We start from the raw sequence: 25,469 nt of genomic DNA on the forward strand, positions 1-25,469 counted from the left end.
GACATAGGACAACGACAATACAAAGATTAAAGTTGGGTGGTGGCTATTCTATGGCAAAGCACTCAATCCAAAATAGTAGGACTAACTGTAGGACTTTCAGGAGGATCCTTTAGGCCCAAGACTAAGAGAACTTTTTTGTAGTTTTCTTGAACAACGTAAGATATGACACTGATGACAAAATAATCAGTCCTAAAAAAGTGTATGCACAAGGATGTTCACACTAGTGTTGGTTACAATAGTAAAAATACGGCAAACAAATATTTTTTTCAAAAAAAGTTGAATATTTTATGGCATGAGAAAATGCTCATGATATAGTGTTTCCTCTTTTGAAAAGTTCTGATAATTATAGAACTATGCATATCATAAGATCGCCATTTTGGAGGATCAGAATGGAAGGAAATATATCAATATGTCAACACTGGTTTATTTCTGGATGGTGAAATAATGGGTTCTTTTTTACAAATTTTCTACAATAAGCACATATTCCTTTTCTAATCAGGGGGGAAAGTTACCTAAAAAGTTATTACAAGAGTCTATATGGTTTGGGGATGGTCATATGCAGTGGCCCAGAGCATCCCCATTCAGGACAGAACCCTCCCACGAGTTCCTTGATGGGAAGGTGAGATGCATTTTGGACTGGAGTGATGTTATTTTATTGCCTTCTTTGTTTTAGAACAATCCTCAAGTTTGTCCCTACAATCTGTATGCTGAGCAGCTCTCAGGATCAGCGTTTACTTGTCCGCGGAGCAGCAATAAGAGAAGGTACGAGGATTAGGTTAATTCCAACCAGCAGACTGTGGGAGCTCTGACTGCTCCTTAGTGCTGCCTCCTACATCTGGGCCACAGCCTCACAGGGCTGCCCAAGATCCTGCTTCTAACGGGCTGTGCTCTGGATCACACTCGGGGGAGGAGAGGCCTTGTCTCCAGCTAAAATCAAGTGACTGGTGGATGAAGCTGAGAGAGCAGCTGCACAGAGCCTGGAAACACACATCCAGTTCCGTTAACAAATTCTCACTTGCACTCAGAAGAAAATGTTCCCAGGAGTCTGGCCTTCCCTAAGGATTGTCCAATTGCGTTTTAGATTTTGGTTTACTTTTGTTTGTTTTTTATAATGATTAACTCCAAATTACAGAAGATTCAGTACAATATCGTCCTCAGCTGACTGTTCTTTGCATAAAAAGGTTGGATAATCCAAACCTGAGTAGCTGAAAGGTCGTGTACTATAGCCCCTTGTGGTTTGAATTAATAAGGTTTTTACTCTTTGGACTTTGCTTTTGCTGGAAACCAGCACATTCATTAGCACAATGTGTCATATCCCATGTTTACTCTAATCCTACAAGCCAGGTCAATGAACTCACTCCCATGATTAACTCCTTGGGGACAGGTTGGATGCAGTAGTTGTTGTGGTCTAGGGAGGCAGTACGTGTTTTGATTTAAATGTGTAGCGTCTAATTGTAGGAATTTCAGGCTAGAGGGCCTGTGAGGAGGTCTGCTACTGATCTTGGGGATTTGGGGAGGTGGGCAGGTAGCCTTGTACTGCTTAGTGGAAGGAACTGGGTTGATCTCCACAAAGTCCTCCTGAGAAGCAAATAAGATAGTGAGTACAGAAGCCCAACTGACCACACAAGGGACAGATTGTTCCCCTTAGTGGTTAGTCATGCCCACTCTAGGGTCATCCCCCCTTAGTTTCAATCCTGGCTCCTTCTCTTTCTAGCTATGTGAACTTGGGCAAGTCATCTACCCTCTTAGAGCCTCAGGTTCTTCACTTGTCTAAAACATAATAATAGTACCTATTTCAGAGCTGTTGTGAGAATTAAAGGAAAGAATGTATGTAAAGTGCTTAGCACGTTGCCTGGCACATGATTGGTGCTCAATTTACATTAATTATGATAATAATCATTATTGCCACCATTATCGTATGGCAGAGTTTCTTTCTCCAATACAGGGTATCTATCCCTAAGAGGCTGTGAGAGAGCCGAGTGTGAGATACGGTGGGTTCTGTGCTACCATGTCAATATCTATATGGCTTCTCTCTCAATACATACATGCATGGAGGGGAAAAGAGATAGCTTCCCACTTGTCAAAAATCAGGGGTTAATTCTATTGCTATTTAATCATCTCTCTCTGTGCAAGCCCAAATAGTCAAGGTAAGGTAAACATAGGCAATTCCTGTCCAATCTAATATATAACAACTTGACCTCCACAACTATGTTCTTGACTTTATGTCCCATTTGCTAATGGGACACCTGGCCTCCGGATTCTGCTGCCTGCCCCCATTATTCAGCAATATCTTCAGCCAGCAGGAGCTAAGCTCTGATCCAGGAGGCTGAAAATGAGCTGTTGGCATTTCATTAAGAAGCTGGCACTATTCCCTGAATCAGAATTAAATCTCTGTCCAGGGCAATGTAGTGCTGCCTGGGGATTTTTATAAACTCAGCTAAAAAACAAGGGACACTAGGCATGGCTCACCCATCTGTTTAGAACTCTTCAAAGGTATCCACAAGAATGTTGTGAAACTGAGCAAAATCCCCGGTGGGAAGATGGAACCAGTCCTATCCATAGGTGAGCAAACCTAAAATCCTTACAGTTAGTCACTACTCATTGAAACCATAGAGTGCAGAGCCCCCCCCCCCCAAACTATATGAGATTATATTCGTCAAGGATTAATTTTTATCATATTAGTTAACTGACTACTTAAGTCCTGAGAAAGTAAGAGTCAGGAAAGGGATTGTGAAAATTCTGGAGCATCATAAAAACACAGATGATTAGGAGCTGACAGACAATTCAACATGAACAGAATAATTGAGCACCTACTGTGCACCATGCATTCTAGGTCCATAAACTCTGAATCCTCACAGCAATCCTAGGAAATAAGGATGGGAAACCTAAGGTCAAGAAAGTTTTTAACTTGCCTGTGACACACAGTTGGTTCTAAGATACACTTACATTCTCAATTCCATAGACGACTAGAAGCTAGAGAAGTTTAGTTTTTCATGGCCTAAAGTCAAGGTCTGGGATCACATCATCTAGAACTGGAGAAATCAAATGGAAACTGAACAAATCTAGCCTTTTTATCTCTCAAACGGTTCAGCGGGCGGTCGGGCCAACTCCACCCCCTGAAGTGGACTGTCCTAGGGCTTAAAGGGCCAGGGCCTATTCAAGCTTCTCTGGTCCCCCATTGTCAGAAGCAGTGTTCTTCCTTCTGTACTCTGTCAGGGTAACAGCCTCTGAAAGGACTTGGGTCCCTTTTAGTGAATTTCAGTATCCCTTTCAACTTCCGGAAGGTTGTCCTCCTGGTGTCCTTCAAGGTTTCTTCATCAGAATCTTCTTTTCCTCCAGAAGCCTGAGATCTGGGTCCTAGCAGGAAGACTTTTGGCTCAGGTCTCTACATATATAGGTAGTAAAACTTGAAATAAAGAAGGAAGGAAGGAGGGAAGGAAGGAAGGAAAGAAGGAACCATAGATGTACTATAAGAAAATAAGAACAGTCTTATAATTTTGGAGTATAGAAGAGTTAATTTCCTAAACCTCTTACAAACTAATATCAAAAAGATAAATAACCCAATAGAAAAATAGTAAAGGACTTGTATAAGTAATTCATAGAAAAATTACAAAGACCCAATAAACATACAGATTCTCAGCCTTACTCATAATAAGGGAAATACAAAATTCAAATGAAATATTTTTTTCACCTGTAAGGGCAAAATTATTAATAATACCCCATATTTGTGAAGATGCAGATGATTAGGCACTGTCACACATTTTCGTTGTGAAAGTAGAGTGGTACACCGATCTGGCACTTTTGCTCGTGCGTGCACTGGACATGCCTGAGAGTATGCAAGGATATCGTTGAGCGCTGATGCTCTGAGGATTGGCCCTAAAGAAACTAGAGGAGAAAGCCATTTACCTTTCAGGACTTTTTGAATTACTTAAATTATTTTTACCACTAGCATGTATTACTTTCATAATTTCAAAGAAGAAAATTGACTTGTATTTCAAAAGTAACAAAGAAACCACTCATATCTTCCAGTCTACAAAGGATTCGTTGTCCTCACCTTCCAGAGCAAAGATTGGTATCCAATGACATATATAAGCTAATGTTTTTCTGTGGATTTTCCTACACTGATGTCCTTCAAGGTACTTTCTTCTCCTTTATAATTCTCATTGAGAAAGACAGTTCTTCATTTTTTGTCAGTATGGGAATAACCAAGAGCCAGAGCCTTAATATGAAGAGTGATGGGTAGAGTGGAAAGGTGAGAAGAGACAAGGGTTATGGGCAACAGTGGCTGTTAAGAAGTGATACTGTGTCATTGTTTTTCACGTTAAAGCCCGCAGATCGCTGTTGACTTGAGCATCTTCCTGATGATGCTTCCTGAGCCAGTCTGTGTATCATAACATCTCTGTGAGACATGTGTCTTTCTTTCCTCCCAGTTGGCTGTATAGGATTCTACCTTCAGTTTCTCACAAGCCCTTTGAATCCACTGACCAAGGCCATGTTACTCACAACTGGGATGAAGTTGATCCTGATCCTAACCAGGTAATCAGGTTCTGTGAATTGGAACATACTATGTATCCAAAGCTTTGAATGTAAATATTTAAGTCAAGCCTGGGTCTTTGAGAAATTAGACAGTTTTTTAAAAACTAAATATTAAAGTGTATCTATTGTTTTGCTCAAACTTGGGTAGGAATTTTGGATTTGATTGAATGCATGAGTGTGTGTGTGTGTGTGTGTGTGTGTGTGTGTGTGTAAGCTTGTGTTTTTCTAGCCTAATGGTGACTAGGTGGGCACAGAAGTGGTTTATACTCTGCAAGAGTGCCAGGGTGAGTTGGACAAATGGAAATTACAGAGGCTAGTGAAAATATCTATGTGCCCGTAGGTTGATTGGTTTGTTTTAATCTAAACTTACTTACCGCAGACTACAGAAAACACATTCAACCCTCACATATCTAGAAAAATATATAGGGATGAGAAGCTTCTCTGAGCTGGATTCTGTAAGTTCATTGTGGTGACAGATTGCTGTCCCATTCTCTGCAGACCTAGGAACTTCCATTTCTTGCCTTGGTTTCCTTCTTTTGTTTGAGTTTCCTCTGGGCATCAGTAGTTATATACTCTATTTTCAGTAATGAGACAAACTCAATGCTAGACTAGACTGAACTCTATTTTTTTTACCTTCTGAGAACCTGAGTACATGTAGCCCCTTTGTCCCTGACCTTAGGTACATGTCACTGATAATAGGTGTATGGTGCAGAAAGAAGAACAGACCTGGGTTTGCACCCCTGTCCCTCGACTACCCACTGTGTCTTTGAGCCATGGTATTTTACCTCTAAACTGGCACGATGATCTGCTGTGAAGATTGTGTAACAGAACAGGCGAAAACGTGCTTCAAGCAGTGCCTGGCACACAGGAAGGAGGCGAGAACCACGACTCCGAAACAGCCATTTCATATATTCACTTAAAGGCAGCGGTAGTCCATATAAATTGAAGAATTTTTATTCAGATAAATTTGTTTTTCATTTTATATTATTTTTTATTCTGAGGTCCTGTCTGCCAAACTGGCAGAAAACAATTTTGTCTCCATCTTGGCTGGGAATCACTGTTCTTAAAGGATGGCAGAGTAGGAGTGGGGGTTGGGCCTTGCTGGTTGGTCCCTCTCACTGCGTAGTGTTGAGACACCCATATTTTGGCTGTTATCATGCCAGGTTTGGGCATAGAATCATCTGCAAGGGCACTTCTGGTCCTGTCATCCTGGATATGCCACAGGGCCATTCCCTCCTCCTAGGAGTTGCCAGGTCACAGGGTCAAGAACCCACCTCCGTATCCAAGGTCCACACAAAACAATCAATTTCTCTCCCTTCCTTCCTCCCTCCCCTTTTCAAAACCCAAGAAAATCTGCTGCCTCCCCTTGGTTTACCAAGACATTTTGTCTATACCTACAAATCCCCTTCCCCTAAATGCTTAGATTTTTTTTGTAGAACCAGAATAATTCGTAGTCACTTTTGGTTTCCTGCTCTGCTCCATCTCTTCCCTAATCATGGAAATCTCAGAGAATTAAGTACTGAATGCTCCTCACTCCCCTCCAAAAAGGACCGAAAAGGACGCATTCGGAGTGGGGGAAATGGGGGTTAACAACTTCGAATGTTATCCACCTTCCAGTCATTCTGAAACCAGGATATTTTGTCTAAACTTCCACTTGTGTAAAGTTTAATGCATGAAGCAGACAGCCTGCCCAGTTTACCACTGGCTTGTATATTGCCTTTGAGCATATTGGAAAAAGTCAGCCCCTGCTCCAACCGCCAACCCCACAGACACAAGGTTGGGCTTTCAGCTTCTGCTCCTTTCCCCTTCCGCTGATCAGGGCCCTTGTGTGAGAAACAATTTGTACAGCCAACCTGGGGACCCCTTCTTCACTTTTTCCTTGAGTCTCACGTGGGTTCTAATCCAGTAGCATTTTACCACCTTCTCTCCCACACTCTGGGGGTAAGAATGCATCTGGAAGACATCCTCATGTAACCATTTACCTCCTTCATGTAACCACTTACCTCCTTCATGTAACCACTTACCTCCTTCATGAAACCATTCACCTCCTTCATGTAACCATTCACCTCCTTCATGTAACCATTCACCTCCTTCATGTAACCACTTACCTCCTTCATGAAACCATTTACCTCCTTCATGTAACCACTTACCTCCTTCATGAAACCATTCACCTCCTTCATGTAACCATTCACCTCCTTTATGTAACCACTTACCTCCTTCATGAAACCATTCACCTCCTTCATGAAACCATTCACCTCCTTCATGAAACCACTTACCTCCTTCATATAACCATTTATCTCCTTCATGTAACCACTTACCTCCTTCATATAACCATTCACCTCCTTCATGTAACCATTTACCTCCTTCGTGTAACCATTCACTTCATTTATTTAATCACTTACTTTTTCACTCATCTCATAAACCATTCTAGACAAAGCCACTGCTCATTCTCTGAGAATTTGTTTGCCTCCTCAATGGGTTATGTCTCAGATTCTCTAATTTCTCTGTTAGAGTTACAATGGCCGCATTTGTTTGTTTTTATTAATAAATAAACCTGATTGCTTAATAATGTGAGTCCATCTTCCTTTAGAAAATATAAAGGATGGATAACTGCACTGGGTAGAATTACTGGGTGGGCAAAATAAATTAAGCAAGTATTATATACTAGTTTGGGAAGGTTGAGAGGGTATTTGGACCACAATAAGTTTTCTGTTTTTTCTTTAGGCAGCATAGAAAATCCCCAATTAAGTTTCTGATACTTCTCTTGAGGAGAGCCAAACTGCATGTTCCTTTGCATTATGAAAAGGAACTGGGTGGTTATAAAATCAGCATGTAAGACAAAAATTAAGTATAACAAAATTATTACTGAGAAAAATCCCTTAAATTCTCCATAAAGTATAGGATACATGGTTTTGTGTGCCGCCCTGTATGATAATTCTTATGTGCACTAAATTTTGAGAACCATTGAGCTAGACTAAAAGAAAGATTACAGGAAAATTCATAGGCAGATGTTTGGGAATTCAAATCATGGGCCATTTAAGAAAACTATTTTAAAAACTAGTGGTTATTTAATAACTAGGCGTGGAGTGGGGAGTTTATGTGCCCCTGCCTGCTCGTATCATCCACATCAGTCATCTAAGCCCCTATCACCTTCATACATCTTTTCAGATTTGATTGTGGTTGTGTGTGCAACAGTGGAGCCCACTTATTTTATATTTTATTTAGGGTAGGGACGTTAGATTTTAAACCTAGCCTTTAAGGAAAATGTGACTCTATTCTGAGAGTGACATGTAATATGTGCAGCATTATCTTTTTATGACATATTTTTATTTCTATGACTACTATTGTTACATTTTATTAACATAAATATACCCTTTTATAATGATTATTTTGGGGTGGCTCATGAAGGGGAGCTAACCTTGTCCTGATAGAATTTTTCTGGTTTTGTCTTATAATAAAGGTAATATACCCTTATAAAAAGCTCAAATGATGTAAAATTAACAAAACAGGAAATGGAAGTCTCCCACCACAGATGAGAGTCAAGCATGCTATGCGGGCATGTTACTTCATTATTTCATAAATAGTTAACATAAATCTTGAGAGGGAAGTTTGAGGCAACTCCATGAAAAGGCACGAGTTAATACGGAGGCATCAAACTGCCTTTATCAAAGTTTCTGCTTACTTTCTAGTAGATCCTCAATATATATTTATTTCCTCCCCCTACCCCATGTGCCCTGTTCTAACCTTTCTTTGCATTTCTCCTTGAACTTGTTACCTTTCCCCATTCTGAATTCCTTCAAACACTTTTGATACGGTGACCACTAAGTGAATTTCTTCTCCAATATTTCCCCTGCTCCTTTTAGACCTGTGCTCACATACTTTGGGGTAGATGCTCCCAGAACTCAATAGCGCCTCTGTGAACACCAGCCCCATCGAGGTCGTAGTTTATCATGTCCCTCCTCTGTGACCGGTGTCACCTGCCACCCCCTTCCCTTGCCCTGGCACACACTTCCTGGCTGCTCGTGCTACATCTATGCTTTCGTGTTTTCACTTACACCTTCTTGAGAAGTTAAGATCTCTTTCCAATTTAATGCTTCATTAATAACCCCAGCAGCCTGCACTCATCACTTTTCCCCTCATAACCTCTCCCAAGTATGAATTCCAGGCTCTCACCAAGAAAGTCTGAGAAAATTCTATTTAGGCGCCTATCTGACAACCCTTCCCAGCTGAAGCCTGTGTGGTGGGTATGTCTTCAGCTGTCACAGAGCAAATCGAATCCTTCACCAGCTTCACCAGCTCCCCAGGTTAGTCATCTCTGGGAATCTGAAGATCTGAGAATTACCGAACGTTTCCTCCACAGGAACATCGCAGGATATGCTATCACCACTGTCATCTCTTTGATGCCCTCCCAGGAAAACTGGGAACTATACCCACAAAACGTTTGTTTTCTTTTAGTGTCTATTTAATGAGTTGTCTAAGAATCAACACAAACTGTTTCTGAGTGTATTTAGATTTAGCCTCTGGACATAACGAGTTCCGTTCATTCATATCTTACCTACGAAATACCCCTAATTTTGTTTGTCATTCGCCTTCCTCTAACTTCTGGAGCCTCAGCATTTAACAAACAAATCTGTGTCCCACTTAACTGATTTTACAGGTTTCAATTAGTTTTCTTGAATGAGAATTCCTCTTAAAGGTCAGAGTCCTTTAAAGTTTATCTTTTTTATTACTACATCCCCAGCCTCTTGATTGTTGGAAAGTCAGACTCTTGACCCAGTTAAGCCTCAGCTGAGGAAATTACCTTTTTGTTCTCAGTATAATTTAGACCAAGTGATAAACACCTCAAAGCTAATTAAAGACTACATCATAAAGTTACCTCTGCCTCCAGGACTTGCAAATTACCAAAAAAGTTTCACACAGTACACCTTTACAGAATGTTTGCTGTCTAACTGTTCAAGTCTCACAATCCTAAAAGCCCCTTCCCTCCACAAATGTCTTGGGTTTTCCACCTCTTTAAGTTTTTAACCCTTTGTAATTCAGCCTGCCCCGACTGCTCTATTAAAACTATAGAGTGTCCCAAAAAAATGTATACACACTTTGAATAATTACTCATTCCAATGGGTTAAATCTGAAAAGAAAAAAACATCAATTGAGCTATCAGAAAAAAATATGTATACATTTTTGGGGGACACCCTGTATTTATACCTTCTTTAGACATCAATAATACACCCACTACCATTAATACATGTTTTTATTTAAAACTTATACAAAAGTGTCAATGCCCAATAATCCCACCAATGCAGTTAACAACTTTTAATGTTTTGGTTTCTTTCTTTCCAGTCTTTTTCTTTGTACATATATGTAAATAAATAAGGTCCAGGGTCCCATGTAGCCAGAGACCATAAATAATTGGAAATAACATCAATCTTTATTTGTTTCTCTTGAAAACATTCAAGAAGATCCAATATATGGCCTACAGCATGACTTTTAAAAATCCCCTTTCCCTAATTTTTCCCAGACTCCAACCCTCTCCCACCCTGAGATCTATGTCTCCATCATCTTCATAATGACCTGAAGTGCCCAGCACATGCCTTCCTTCAAATAGTTGAATCCACAGTATTTGTTGACTATACCACCTGAAAGCTTGGATCCCATCAGCCTGTAAATAGACTAGATTTCATTTCCCTAAACGCGCTCACTGGCATTTGCCAATAGTGCAGTGCACGTTGCCCTGTTGAGACCTTTTTGACAGCTTGCTGGCTCTTTTTACAGTACAGCTCCATCAACTTGTGTTTTACTCCTTCGAAAGATGTTGGAGCTGTCTGCAAACCAGATTATTTCATTGTGTGTCTCTCTTATTTTCCATGTGTAAGAATATTGAATAGGCCCTGTGTCAGGACTTATTCCTGAGGGGATGCTTCTGTTTATGTTTCTCTTCCAAAGTCATTTCTACTTATCCATTTCCTTGTTTTCCTGTCAAAAAATGTCCACACTTCCAGGATCTTCTGTAATGGGTTCCCTGAGGGCAGAGACTGTCACGTTTATCTCCAGCACCTAGTATAAAACTTGGCACAAAGAGAGGTTCAATAAGTCATTTGAATGAATTAATATAAAAAGGTTGCACAAGGATGCTGATAGTAAAGGACCTGAGCAGGATTCGGGCCCCAGGAGTCAGACTGGGCCAGGGCACCTCAGCACGGGAAGAGCAGTAAATACCAAGCAGAAGACAATTAGAAGAAGGCAAAACCTGGGTTGAGGAGCCAAGGAGATCATGAATAGTTTGGGAAGCATATCAAGACAACCTGAGAGTAAAGGGATTAGGGTGTAAGTTACTAAGAGAGTCTGAGAGTATTGGCATCAGTTTTTAGTAGAAAAATATTACCTGCTCTAAACCATCTGTGTTTTCACTTCCAGAATAGAGATGATAATAATCATAGATGTTTCAGAGAGTTGTGATAATTAAATGTCATCCAGCCAATATTTATTGAGTGACTACTATGTTTCATGCCCTAAGCTAGGTGCTGAATAATGGATTTAATGCCCTTAGCTTTATACTCAAGGGCAAGGCCAAATGGGAATCCAGGTGTTTTTCCATGACGACAAAAAAAAAAGAAAAAAGTTATCCAAATCTCATGAATGCTCACCTCTTTGTAGCCTCATGAAAGACTTTGAAAGTCTAAATAAAGTACAGTGACTTGCATCATCCTTACCCATACTCTTGTCTGTTATCTCAAAGAACTCTAAAGAACTCAAAGCTTGATTTGTCTTCCACATCAATCATGTTGCCTTTTCCTTCAAATTACTAGATTTGCTGAGTCATTCGGTGAGTTACTGTTTTATTTTTTTTCACTCCCCCACCCCCAGCCACCACCAGTTTCCCTAATCTGCACTGAAACTCACCGTAGTGCATTACCCTTGGCCTTTCCTTGCCATAGCTGGGCTAATAAATGCTGACACTGTGCAATCACTACTATATCTACACATTACGTCCAAGTTTTGGGGTAGATGCTACTGACTTCTAATGATATGTCTACCTCTAACCAGCCAATGGTGTTGAGAGTATCTAACTCACCTAATCTAGTTGAGTCCAAGCCAATTTTGTAGGGAATCTCAGTCAGTCAAAGAATTTCAGTGTTGAAAACTAGACTTGAATTATCCAGTTCAACTCCTGATCTTCTGACTCTGAAAATAACTGATGTCAATTCTCTTGTTCCCTTTTGGTCCCTGGGCATGAATTTCAAGTCCTGATCATTAAATGTTACCACTGATTCCCTGTCTTTCTCCTTTGGTAACCTTAAAGATTTTTAAATTCTAACTTTAGTCTCCCTTGAGGGCACTTTTCAAATTATTATTGACTACATCATTTCTAGTAAATGAAAGTTTATTTTCCAATAGAATTTGTAGAATGCAGCTGCAAAATATGTAAAGCAATAATAGAACTGAAAGAAGAATTAGATAAATCCCCAATTATAGTTGGAAATGCCAACACCTCTCTCCCAACAATTGATAGAACAACTGACAAAAAAATCAGAAAGAATATGGAAGAATGGAGGGGTTTTCACATGTATAAAGAACTGATTTACATTTCAGAAATAATTTTTAGACCTTTAGAAACAGTTTTCAATTTACTCGCTATCTCCTGAATGTCATTTTGACTTCCAAAAATCTCACAAATTTGCTTTAGTCTTGTTTTTTTGAGATATTAGCAATGTTCTCAATACCTTGTATTTATTCCTTCAATCATTCAACACAGATTTATTAAAATCTCCTAGAGTGAAGACATTGCATTGGGTACTACAATGGATTTCATTGTTTTTGAAATGTTTAATAATTAAATTCAGGGGGGGGTAATTATCAATAATATATAGTATGAATAAAATAAACTGTTAAAAAGTTATAGGACTAAATCAGTTAACAAGGCTCCCTTTATTACTTTATTACTTTCAGATGCTCTTCTCTGAAGGGAATTATAGTTTTCTCCAGCATCCCATTGTTGCATGTAAGAAAAAAACACAACAGAGGGAGAGAAAATGATTTGTCTGAGTTCACAGAGTAAATGGGAACAGAGGCAGTAGCAGAACTCAGGTCTCCTGGCTTAACCCTTGTGTTGACTTTGGATCAGAGGGTAATTGCTCCACAGCATGCAATTAAGCTGAACATCTGGATTTAGCAGATGGCTCTACCCTTCACTCCGTGGACTCTTCCTGTTTATTCTTTCCCCAGATCTCCCTCCTTACGTTCAGCAGGATATCACACCAAATCTCCTAACCAAAACCTCTTGCCTGAGCTTGATTCTTATTTTGGGCACTGGGTTTGTGAGAACCACCTTGTGGTCTTTATCATCCTTCATGATGCTGAATACAGGCCCTGTGCAATTGTTGCCATCAGATCCAGCAGATAAACTACTCCTTTCCCTACCCCATCTCTATCATTTGAAGGGCATCACTTTTTGCATTAGGAAAGGTTCTTCAAGTCCACTGCCTCATCCAGGATGTGAACCCTATTGAAGTGCTTAGCTGTGGTCCTTCCTGAAGTCGGGGGCAGTATCCTCCCAGGTCAATGGTCTCAACTAGGGGAAATTTGTCCACCAGGACACTTAACAATGGAAACACTTTGGGTCGTTAGAACTTGAGAGAGTGCTACTGGCATCTAGTGAGTAGAGGTCAGGGGTGCTGATAAACATCCTACAATGCACAGGACAGCCCCCCACAACAAAGAACTATTCCATGTAAAATGTCAATAGTGCCGAGGTTGAGAAACCCTTTTCTAAATCCTTGCTCTCAGGTTTCCTCTCCTCCTCCAGGATATTTCGTCCTGAATTAATTAGTCCTAAACATTTTCCTTCTTTCTGAAGCATGATTTCAACAACACTTTTCAAATCAACATTTTACATTGCTTTTAAGTCATCCCAGGATGTGATAATCTGTGTTGATTTTAAGAAATAAAGACTGCTGTCTGACTGTGTATATCAGAGAGAGACTAATCCCAGCACTGCCTTTTCCATTCGCTGCTTGCTCTCCCCTCCCCATCTCCCACCCCCTTGGCTGCCTCTGAAATACAGAATGAGCTGAGCCCAATGACTTAACAGGCCCTACCTAGCCTGCCTTGAGCAGGGAGCCAGTGGAGCCATTCCTTGGGGTGTAGGTCAGCCTGTGAGAAGTCCTGAGGCTGCTGGGTTTGTCAGCTGCCAGCCTGGCTGGGTCAGGCCTGCTGCCAAGTTGATTAATAAGTACGGGGCTGACTCTTTGAGTAGGGCCTGGACCTGCTGATTTTTCTCCACACTTCCTTAGATCATTTCATTATTAAATTAAAGATTGTTGTGATTTAAACTGAACTGTCAGGTAGCCTGAGGACAAACGTGGGGTTTGGTGAAAAAAACTGAACCTGGTACTGCATTTACCAAATTCAGTCTCAGCTGGGTGCTTTTTCTTTCTCTTCAAGAAATAATTCAAAACTCCAAGGGCTGGAAGTAAAAGTAGAACCTTCCCCTGCAGTGTCGGGGCCCACACAGAGATGCTGGCATGCCAGCAAAGGGAGCTAATTATAAATAGCATTAAAAGCAGCATCAGTCAAAACTCACTGAAGTGCCTGAGCAAAATGTTGAAAGAAACAAAGTTTCTGAAATAAGAAGCAGTGATCTTTTTTTTTAAGTTTTTGTAATTTAAAGCGAACAAAGACAATATGTATGTATATATGCATATGGGTTACACACACAGAACCCAACTGAGCCCCTTTAAGGAAATGATAGATAATTATTAAATTTAAAATAACAAAATCACAAGTAGTCAGAGCCTCCCAGGGAGCAGCTGTCCTTTTTCTGTGTAATCGATGCTTTTTATTTAGAAAGTCTATGGTTTCCCCTTGTGAAATCATTTTCCTGTATGTGTGTTTTTTTCCAGCTTAGATGGAAACCATTTGAGATTCCAAAAGCATCTCAGAAGAAGGTGGACTTTGTGAGCGTAAGTCAATGCTACCCACCTCTTCCCACCGCTCCTTCCCCTTTCTTCCGCGGTGAGTGATCCAACCGTTTGCGGGCTGAAAGCCAAGCAGAAGCGGCCTTAGAGGCAGGCGGCCGACACAGCACCATCTGCCTCTGCTTGCGGCGCTCCCATTGATGTCTTACTTACAGGCACCATCTACCGCCCCACACACCAAAGGGCACTTGGCTGTTTACAACATCTCCCAACAGCCGATGGGAATTGAGCTTTTACCTTCCCAGGTTCCTTTGTTTTTGGAACAAAGGCTCTTTTGATAGTCTGGTGAAGCCTGTGTTCTTAAATGCCTAAAATAAATTACATAAAATTACAAAGAAGCCAATTATATTGAAATACAATGATGAAAATATTAAAATAAATGTGGTTTGGTTTATAGTAATATGTATGCTTCCTTATTAATGCACTAAATCACAAAATCTATGAGAAGATCTAATAACTCTGGTTATTAGGAGCATGAGCATAAATGAGATTTGGGGATATCTGTAACAACTCAAATGTGAAATAAAAATATCCATGATCTCTATCAGTGTCAAGGTTACAGGCACCTCTAATACTGCTGTAGTTTGTTGCTTTTGTTCACATTAATTGAAGGAAATGATAAATTTCAGTCAGAGATTAGTGAAAACAAATATATCATTTTTTCCCATCTAAATTCAGGAACTCCCCGAAATGGACCCCTGGGCTAGAATAGCATTGACTCAGGCCAGTAAGTCTAGTTAGGACAAGTTCTGCTTGGTAGTAATAGGTGCTGAGAGTATAGGAACATCTGTGCTCAGAGCAAGGAGTTTGTAAGGAAGGAGGGGTGGAGCTACAAGGAGTGGGGCTCAAAGAAGCTAGTGGAAGATTCTGCAGCCCAACCTCAGTTTGTGGTTTACATAGGGAGGGTCCAGGTGTACAGCCATAGGCCAGATTGTTTGGATCATATTGATCTCCTTAGCCATAGTAAATGCTCCAAATCCTGTGTAGACTCATCTAAATAGACCCCAAACTTGGAGATTGAGTTAAAAATACAAGAATCAGGGATATCTGGAGGAGCAGAATGATCTTCTTGTGGGATCTCCATGTGCAGTTTGGGGCTGGGGGCTGTTTCAGATGGCCTGTGTGCTACGGTTTCCTGGACTGTGTATGATCAGCAGAGGACTACAGTTGGTCCGAGTACTTCCCTTTGCCTTGTTCTGAATAGAGCAGGGCGGATCCTGATAAGCAGGGGGCTGCCCACATGATCTGGTGTATTTGTGGGGCATTAACTGGTCCCTAATGCTGCAACCTTCCTCCCCAAGCCCACTTGTCTCATGGCCCTCAGGGACCCGGAGGAAGGATGGCCTCTTAGGAACTATTCATGTTTGCCCTTCCTTTTTCTGCGGTCTCTCCCAGGGCCTGCACACCTTGTGTGGAGCTGGAGACATCAAGTCTAACAATGGGCTTGCCATCCACATTTTCCTCTGCAACACCTCCATGGGGGACAGGTAAGTGGCTCAGTGCTGAGGCAGGACATCCCCATTCCCCAAAAGCTGCTGGCCAGAGAGTAAAATACGGGTTGTTATTTTTGTTATTGTTTCTTTCCCAGAGCAATGTTGATATGCATTTGTTAATAATGACAATAAATGAGTATTACTATCTTGATTGACTACTGTGACATAAACAAGAATGTCACATGCAAATAGAAGAGGGACAATGGGGCACTGAAAAGCAGGAGTAGTCCAAGAGGCATTTTGAGTTTAACCAGGTTTGGGTTAGAATATTCTTAATTTCTAAGGTTCCCAGGACTATTCTTGAGTCCAAAATCATGCTGCATGGACAGCCATTAGGACCACCTGTTGGTGGCAGGTCAAGCAGGCAGACTTTGGCCTCAACTAATAACTTTGTATTATCTTAAAGTTCCTAGACAGAGGAGCTCCGATATTAGATTTTTTTAAAAATCAGAAAAACATATGTGAATGGCATTCCTGCCTTTTCTTTGGGAAGCAGACTATCAGAATGATTTTTGAAACAGACTGTTATGTCCAAAAGCAGTTCTGCTCTTCCTGGCTGAGTGACCTCAGGCAATCAGGTCCAAGATCACAGCCCTCTGACAAGGCACAGGAGATGTCACTTTGGGTCCACCTCATATCAGGCGCCTCCTCTCTCTCCACTTGAGCCACACTAGCCTTCATTCAGTTCTTTCAACCTGCCATGTGTCCTCCTGCCTCAAAGCATTTGTACATGCTGTTCCTTCTGCCTGGGGTGTTCTCCTCCCTCCTTAACCCCTTGCCTAGATGATCCCTTCAGACTGCAGGTCAAATATCCCTTCTTCAGGAAAGCTTTTGCTGACTCCTCAAACTAAATCATGCCCATTATTCTTTCATTCCCCTGGACTTGACTTTCATAGTGCCACTACAGTTTACAATGACATAGTTCTGTAATTGTTCGGCTGCTGTCTGACTTCCTACTAGACTCGAAGCTTCATGAGGGCAGAGATTAGGTCATTTCACACACCATTTTATACCCAGCAATAAGCCTGGCACAGAGTGGGCACCGAACAATAATTTGTGCAGTGGATTAAATTGTCTGGACAGTGTTGAAACTGGAAATCACAGAAATGATTCTGTATGTTTCAGGTGCTTTTACAATTCAGATGGGGACTTCCTGATTGGTAAGTTTTGAAGATTTTTCACCCCTTCACTGTGAATTTAGCCCTAGTTAGAAGCTGCTTTTTAACTTGATATATATTATTTTCCTTCATCCTTCAATCTGTATAATTTAGTGGAATCAACAGACTAAGATCTAAAGAAAATTGGTGGCCTGGAAAAGATTCCCAGTGTACCTCAAAGCCTCTACTCTCTGCCCTGGTCTCTCTGATTTTGCCCATTTCTTCTGGGTGTTTCTAATATGGGAGATCTGGGCAGCTGGGGGAAAAAAGGAAGAAAAAGAAGAGTGATACCAAGGTGTGATTAACTTATTAAGATAACTCTGTTTGTTTTCATACTCACCCAAGAAAAGACTATCCGTCATTGATATCTGCAATTTAAATACATTTTCATGATAGCAGTTAAAATGCAATGTCTGTTAGAGAGCTCTCTGGTCTGCTCCTTCTTTTTGATGGTTTTAGTACTGACATTTTGGAGTGAACACTTTGGTGTAGACAGTAGACATGCAAATAACAGCGTTCTGCTGGAAGTGTCAGAAATAGGTGATTTTCTATCCTATTCCAGGTGCCTTTCTGGTCAATCCACAGAATTGTGCACATACAAGCTCCTTACCTGACAACTAAAAAACCCCAACAGAGTCAACTTTTCATTCATGTTCTTCTCGGTAATAAAACGGGTAGCCGCAGTTGCCATACCTTTCCCCTGCGAGACTCAGTAGGCTCTTTTCATCGACAATGACGAAGCCAATGCAGCCCTTATGCACTTGACTTTTCATGGAATGGTTCTCTCGTGAAGAGATGCTCACTGCTCCCTGTCTTTTTGTTAGTTCCCCAGAAAGGGAAACTTCTCATTTATACCGAGTTTGGCAAGATGCTTGTGCAGCCCAACGAGATCTGCGTCATTCAGGTGAGTAATTGTCTCCCCTTGTCCCTGCCTCTCTCTAATTTGGGAGCAATCAGACGTGGCAGCTGCGGCTATTTCTGGCTCTGAAGCTTCTCCGTCATGTCTGGGCAGTGGGGAGGGAGTTTGAGTCACGCAGAAGGCTCTCCATGCAGAAGGGTGAGCAGGCCTGGGTTAAAATAAAATAGCACACAATCCCAAAGCAAAGAGCGTTGTCAGTTCACCTTCCTAAATATCTAGACACACTCTGGACGAGGTCCTGGATGTGGGCAGAAGGCAGTAAATTTTCTTAAAAATTTGGCTAAATCAGGGCACTGTTATCTCTGAACCAAATAAGAGAATAGGCTAGAGTTGGTTTGGGTCACAGATGTGATTAGGATTTAAATTTTTATTTCGGACTCATCTTTGGGTTGGTTGGCTCTCAAACTTAGCTTAACAGACCGTAGCTTTACTTGTGTGTGTGTGTGGGGGGGGCTGTCTGGGGCTCTGGGGCTGCTTTATAACTACAGGTATGATCTGGGAGGGCACCCCAATGTCTGCTTCCCTTTCCAGAGAGGAATGCGGTTCAGCGTAGATGTCTTTGAAGAGACCAGAGGCTACATCCTGGAGGTCTACGGCGTCCACTTTGAGTTGCCTGACCTGGGACCAATTGGTAAATCTTCACGACAGGCCTCTAAGCCTGACTCGAGATACAGGACACAGATCATTGCATGAGAGTTAAACATCTTTCTCTCCTCATTACCTCACTCAAACTTTAACTTTCCTCTAGACAACTTCTTTTCTAGACCAACGGTAGTTGGGAATTTTAGAAACCTATTAGAACTCCCCGAGCGATGCCAGACTTTCTTTTCAGGCCTCTAAGTTCAGCGGCTCCGTGCAGTATGGCTGACCCAACTGCCGAAATGCAATCAGCAGGATATTAATCCATCGACTTGACTCAGCTCCCAGGTGTGATGAGGGCAGGGACAGAAACCTCTTCAAGGGTAACACAAGCCCCTTCCCATACATGCGTAACATGCATAACAGGAAATGACCCGATATAACCCATTGTAAAATTTCCTCTAGAGTAGTATGTAGACCATTGGAGAAGAGCGTGCACCCTGTAGGATGTAGAAGTTGGGAATACTGTGGGCCAGATCACCAGGAACAGCTTCACAGAAGAGGTTAGATTTGGCTAATTCTTGATGAAAAAGTTGAAAAGAAAAAAGGGAACAGCTTAAGCAAAAGTGTACACGTGGGAATGAGCTTTGTGAACAGAAGGGATATCATTTTCTTAAGTTAATTGGTTGTGTATAGACAATACAGTGGAGAAGCTATAAAAAATGGCAGGTGCTATATTCCTATGGAAGGGGGAAACAGACCAAGAGACACATAGTCTATGAACCTCACATTCCTACTGAACACACTCCACAAAATTTAAACACTTAACAGTCAAAAAAGGTACAACACTCAGTGCTATGAAGAAGCTAGAAACCATCGCCTCCATGAGGCAGATTAACACTAAGATCCCCCCACTCCTGATTCCTTTGGCCAGCTGGAGGCAGGAGATGCAGGTGGCCAACTGGAGGCAGGAGAATTGGAGGTGGTAGGAGGGGTTGTTCTCAAAACATCTCTTGAAGTGAAAAGAGTGGCTGGGAAAATTGGCCCTTGGTTTCATCTCTGCCATGTTTGCTGAAGGTGGTGGCCACACCTCCCAATTCTTCCCTTTCCTGTCAACAGTTTTTTAGAGCAAACCAGGGACAGGACCAGCATGTGCCTTCTGGTCACTCCTCTGTGAGGATCCAAATAGTCAGAGGAAGGTGGGAGGCAGCAGAGAGGCAGCAGAGAGGCAGCTGGAGCCATGGTGGGCCGTCTGTCATCCTGCTCACCACCCGCTCTTCCCACTTTGCTCTGGCTTCCTGCTGCTCTGCAGCCAGCATAGCTTCCAGGTTCCATGGAACATGTACCCTCTGGAAAAGACATAGAATTTTCTAACCAGCTGGGGCCTTTTTTTTTTTTAACCCCAGGAGCTGGAAATCATAGAACACTTCCCAGGCCTCTCCTCTCAGAGTTAAATTATGCTTTTGCACGCACACTTTTCATTTTTGGTCTTTTGATTTATTTGCTTTCCCTGGAGGGAATACTCACAAAGCAAAGGTAAGCAGGCAAGTCCTGAATCCTTTCTCCCTGACAGATTTGTCAGGCTGGAAAGCAGTTTTACAGACCTGGATTGATTCTGAGTTCTGTCTGAGGAGCAGAGGCACGCCTGGGCCAACAGCATGGAAACCTTTCTTTCTCAAGGACTATAGATGAGTTCTAGAGTCATCAGGGTTTTCCTGGAAAGAAAAAGGTCTAGTATTTCTAGTCTTTTCCTCCTTTCTAGTCCCTTCCTCCTCTCTTGTCCCCTCACCAGTAGTGATGAGATAATGTATGTAAAGTGATTTTATAAACCATTTTTACTCTACAACTTTGGGAGATGATACTGGCAATGATGATGATGACTTTCATGATTTTTTTCCTGATCAAATTCTTTGGGTTCTCTTAAAAAGGTACCATAGTGGGAATCCAATGAGCCTTTGAACAATGAAAGCAAATTGTAGGGTAGTTCTTGGTATAGAAAGCCCTTTTTCTTTGTGCAACCATGAGTATCTTTCCTGTGTGACTTCAAAAGACTATGGGCATTGTATTCTAGGAGCCAATGGCTTGGCCAATCCTCGTGATTTCTTGATACCCGTTGCCTGGTATGAAGATCGCCAAGTGCCAGGTGGTTACACTGTGATTAATAAATACCAGGGAAAGCTGTTTGCTGCCAAACAGGTAAAGAGGGTCAGTAGGCAGGGGAGGAAATGAATAGTTATTGAGCACCAACTGATTGCCAAGGCCTTTGTTTAATACTTCACACATATTATATTTTTTCATTTTTATTACACCAAGATACTACAAATAAAGTACTATTTGCCTTATTTGTAGTCATGAAAACAAGCCAGGTAGTGAAAAATAATTTACCAAATGTCATGGTAAATGGTAGAACCGTATCTGTTGGTCATGCTATTTCCACTCACCAAGTAACGAAAATCCCAGGTATATAAATGATGGGAAAAACATACTATACAGACAGGGCAACATGTTCTAAAAAGGGAAATGAGTTAACAGACAAATAATCCAAGGTTTTATTCATCAGTGGCCACCATATTTCAAATACTATCAATGACTATACAAAACAAGCAGAGCACAGTTAATTAGCTTGATTTGGTTTACACTGCCAGCATGGTAAACTCAAGAGATAAGCAAAGTTATAGATAATAATAAAAATAATAATTGTCAATTGATATATCTCTCTCACATCAATATTTCCCTCTCTCCCTCCTCCTTCTCTAAAATCAATCAAAATAAATAAATAAAAATAATTGTAGCATAATATGTAATCTTTATTATAACATATACTAATATTAGTATATATTTTATATAATATATAGTATATATTATTCCTTAATACATTGACTATATATTAGCATAAAGTAATCATATAACAAACATAATCCAAAGATCTCTTCTATTTACCATTATTTGTTTGCTTTATTTTTGCCTCTTTGCCTTATTGCTTATATTTCCCAAGGCATGTTATTGGACAGCATCTAGAAGGTATGCTAACCAGCAGAGGTCAACTAGTTTGACACTTAAAATTAACCCCTGAGGGCTAATGGCCATCCTCTTTGGTACACTGTCACCCTCATATTCTCTGGATCAGGATTTCTCAAAATGTGGTTCAGAGACCGTTTGCATCAGAAATTATCAGGAAGGCATCTTTAAAATGCAGGTCCTTAGATACTACTCCAGCCTGACAAAAACGATAACTTCTGGGGATGGGCATGGAAATCTACATTCATTTTAAGCATGTTTTCCCTACTATTGCTGACATACAGCTGGTAGAGAACCATCATTCTAGAGACAGCCAGCAGCCCCAATAGTTCCGCTTTCCAGGTGGACCCCATGCCAGTTATTCTCTGTGTGAGCTCCTGCTGGTCCATTCTCCCTTCTCTGAGCCCTGGGAGCTTGACCTACCTGGATCCCATCACCCAGCCTTCCTTGCCAGCTGGATTTTGGTTGGGTTCAACTAGCGAGAGGTCCTCCCAGGAAACTGGAGGGCAGCAGGAAGGACAAACTGGGGTTTTTCTTCCCCTGCTTCCTCCCTATTTGTGACTGCATCCCTCCACAATGTCGCTTCATGTTGGATAGCCCCAGTGGCATGCTGGAGCCAGTTTATACCGGTTTGGCGTCTCTTTCCAGCTTTGTGCTTAGTGACATCATATCGGTAGCTCAAAAATGATCATGGTGAGAGTATTTATACCCCAGAAATCAGCAAATGCTATAAATCAGAGTTTTTCTTATTTTTTTCCAGATTGCTGGTTGTAAAATATTTACCAACACCCCACTGGGCTGCCCCTTCTTCCTGGTTCTTAGCTCTTACTGGAGTCTTGTAACACTTCTTTCGTGGCCTGCCACAGGCCTAGAAATGGCAATGTCTTCCCACTATTCCTAGGCTCAGATACCACACCATCCATCTCTAGTCCACCTAATAGTAGTCATACCTCTGTGCATAGTCTCTCCAGTAAATTCTTTAGAACATACTGAGTCAGATGCTGTTTCCAGCACAGACCCATCTCTGCAGTGGGGCAGACTTCCTATGACAGAACACTGATCCTTTCCCACCCCAGGGCAGGCTCACGTCAGGGTTTCTCTGAAATCTCAAGTCCTTGGGGCTGGATCTTCTAGAGACCCTGTCACCCTGCACTTACCACCCAGGCACTGTGTCTACTGGAAGCTCCTCTAGGCAGCAATTACCTGGAGAACAGTCACAGCAAGTGCCTGCCCTTCACACAGGAAACCCAGAGGGTGGCCCAGATGGCCTGAGAATTGCTGGCATCCACAGATTCTCACAATTGCGTTAAAAATTGTTGAAAAGGCACTACTTGGAGAATGTGCTGTGCTTCTTTTGCCGTACATGTGATCAGAGGCAGCTGCAGTTTATAAACTAAAAAAATAGGGTTAGTGGCCAAAGAAGGGATAGTTTGAGGGTGTGAGAAGCAACTACAGAATGAATCAGGGTTATACTTCTCCCAAAGGGTGAACTGGGATCACGGCTACGAAAGCATTAGGTGCTGAGATCACCCTTTTCTGCTTCTTTTGCCATCAGAATGTCTCCCCGTTCAATGTCGTGGCCTGGCACGGGAACTACACCCCCTACAAGTACAATCTGGAGAATTTCATGGTCATCAATGCAGTGGCCTTTGACCATGCAGTAAGTCTGGCCCCTGCAGGGGCCTTGGGGAAGGGGGCAACCCTTGGGTGAGAGGGGCTTACGGTAGGCCCCTAACATTCGCAGATTTAACATTTCCAGTGTCACCCTTGGGAGCCTGGCATACAGTCATTTGTCATCCTGCTCACAGGAAGTTGAATCATCTGCAGCAAGGCTTTGGTGAGGGAATAAATAACACGGCTAGTGAGGAAGGAAGACCGGACACCCAACGCTCACCCACGAGCACAGCTCCTTTCTCTACGAAAAAATGATTTCCTTCATGGAAAGTTTATCCCCAAAACAAAACCAACTGCTGGCATTAGTGATGGAGTGATAAGAAAAGAACATTTCTGGATTTGGGAACTTCTCTGTCCTGCCCACAAAATACCAAGAGCCGACTTGCTCTGGCCGCCTACCCCAGTGTCTCCGATCCTGGCCGTTTCCAGCAGCGATGGCGTAGACAGCTCTCTTATAAAGTCACTCAGAAGGTTCAGCGCTTGGATTTAAACCAAGGAAATTCTAGAGTATGAACTTGGTCGTATTTTTCACTCAATTAAGGGGCCGCAAATAGGTCCCTGGTCTACAGTGCAGGCCCACATTCTCGATAAAGTGCTAGCTCTGGGGTCCTGGGGGAAAGTTCAGTTTGCAGCCTCGTTTATAATAGATTAACTTAACTCACAAGCCGGAGGGATAATTAGAGCAGAAGGCAGAGAACCAAAGACAGAGATTACTCTGAGCCAGGGCAGCTTATCTCTGGGGGGACAAAGCCACCTTTCTGAAGAGCAGCAACTCTGCATAAGGCCGGAAGGAAAAGAAAATGAGGCATCGAGCCCCCCCAAAATGAAAAAGGCTCCCAGGACATGGACGGAGCTTTATTCGAGCCCCGCTATGTTCTCGTCAGCAGTTTCAGGTCATTTCTCATGACAGATGAAGTGCTAGCTCTCACAGCAGTAGGGGTTGGTTTTCTGACTTGCATTTATTTACCCAGGGCCAGTCTCCTCGGTACCACTGCTGCAGCACCATTTCCAAGCTTCACATCCGATCATTCCCCCACTGCGTTAGCAAACCTCTGCAGCGGTGTAGGATTAAGTCTGTGGTTTAGGATTAAGCCTGAGCTCTGAAGCGTGGCGTTTGCTGCATCTGGCCATGGGCCTGTTTCCAGGGCCACTTCTCGCCCCTCTCGCTTCTGCTGCCAGGGCACCCTGGCCTTTAGCTTTCTTCCCTCTTAATAAAGCCTGAGTGCATTTTGTTGTCTTTCCTGTTTTCTGTGCTTAAAATACCTTTTCCTTTCTTTCCCTTCTTCCTTCCTTTCATTCACCTTTCATTCTTCAGCGCCTACCTCAGATGTCTCCTCTTTGAAGCCGTCCCTGATCCTCTCAGGTAGAGACAGACGCTCCTCCCTCTGTACTCCCTTGGATCTCTGTTTATAAAGCTAGATTGCCCTTGGCACCTGGCTGTGATTAGTTGTTCCCCTACCTGTTTTATTACTCCTTTAGTCCACCCGCCCCACCCTCCACCAATAATGCTAAAGGAATAGCATTCTTGAGGCAGCAATAGACCTCAATCGCCTTTGAATGCAGACCCTATCATGGCATCTGAAAGCAAACATGACCATTGGTTTCCATTAAGCTGAACCCCAATCTTTCCACTGAAGGATTGTAAAGTTCTTTTAAAGTCATAATAGTGTCCTCCCAACCTACTCCCCTCTACCCTACCACCACCCAAACTAATGATATATGAGGTGTGTCTTAAGTCTGAGAGTCAAACAAGGGTCAGAAAGCAATAAGGATACCATCTGGAATCTCTGTGATCCCTTCAAAGAGAAGCAGATCCTCCATTTGTACCTAAGCTTGGATATTTTATTTCTATCTCCACCTTACTCTGAGCATCCCTTCTGCCAAGAGCTCCCTGCAGTCCAGCCCAGCTCTGGTCACCCTCATGTCAGGTTGGGAGGCAGGCACCACTGGTTCTCAGGCCCACAGGGTAGTACTTACATGAAATGGGCTCAGCAGGGCGAAAAGGCAGCTTGGAATACTCTTAGCTGGTGTTAATTCATTTTGCTTCAAGCTCAGCAAGAGGGGAAGGTCCTATGTGTCTCAATGACAAGCCCAGACTTTTTAGCCTGGCCTGTGTGGT

The 25,469-nt window shown here is 42.2% G+C and overlaps 1 protein-coding gene across 1 annotated transcript in view; it reads left to right on the plus strand.

Moving 5' to 3' along the window:
• Positions 1 to 25,469, plus strand: part of HGD (homogentisate 1,2-dioxygenase) — a 39,367-nt gene that overhangs the window by 6,065 nt on the left and 7,833 nt on the right. Inside the window, exons 3-11 of the mRNA XM_081138700.1 lie at positions 674 to 762; positions 4,431 to 4,536; positions 14,436 to 14,495; positions 15,906 to 15,997; positions 17,129 to 17,163; positions 17,985 to 18,064; positions 18,611 to 18,710; positions 20,730 to 20,854; positions 23,232 to 23,336. Coding sequence (XP_080994826.1) covers positions 674 to 762; positions 4,431 to 4,536; positions 14,436 to 14,495; positions 15,906 to 15,997; positions 17,129 to 17,163; positions 17,985 to 18,064; positions 18,611 to 18,710; positions 20,730 to 20,854; positions 23,232 to 23,336 — 792 coding nt within the window. The remainder of the gene's footprint in view (positions 1 to 673; positions 763 to 4,430; positions 4,537 to 14,435; positions 14,496 to 15,905; positions 15,998 to 17,128; positions 17,164 to 17,984; positions 18,065 to 18,610; positions 18,711 to 20,729; positions 20,855 to 23,231; positions 23,337 to 25,469) is intronic.

The sequence above is a fragment of the Miniopterus schreibersii genome (genome assembly GCF_964146895.1).
Source record: "Miniopterus schreibersii genome assembly, chromosome: 5".
NCBI lineage: Eukaryota > Metazoa > Chordata > Mammalia > Chiroptera > Miniopteridae > Miniopterus > Miniopterus schreibersii.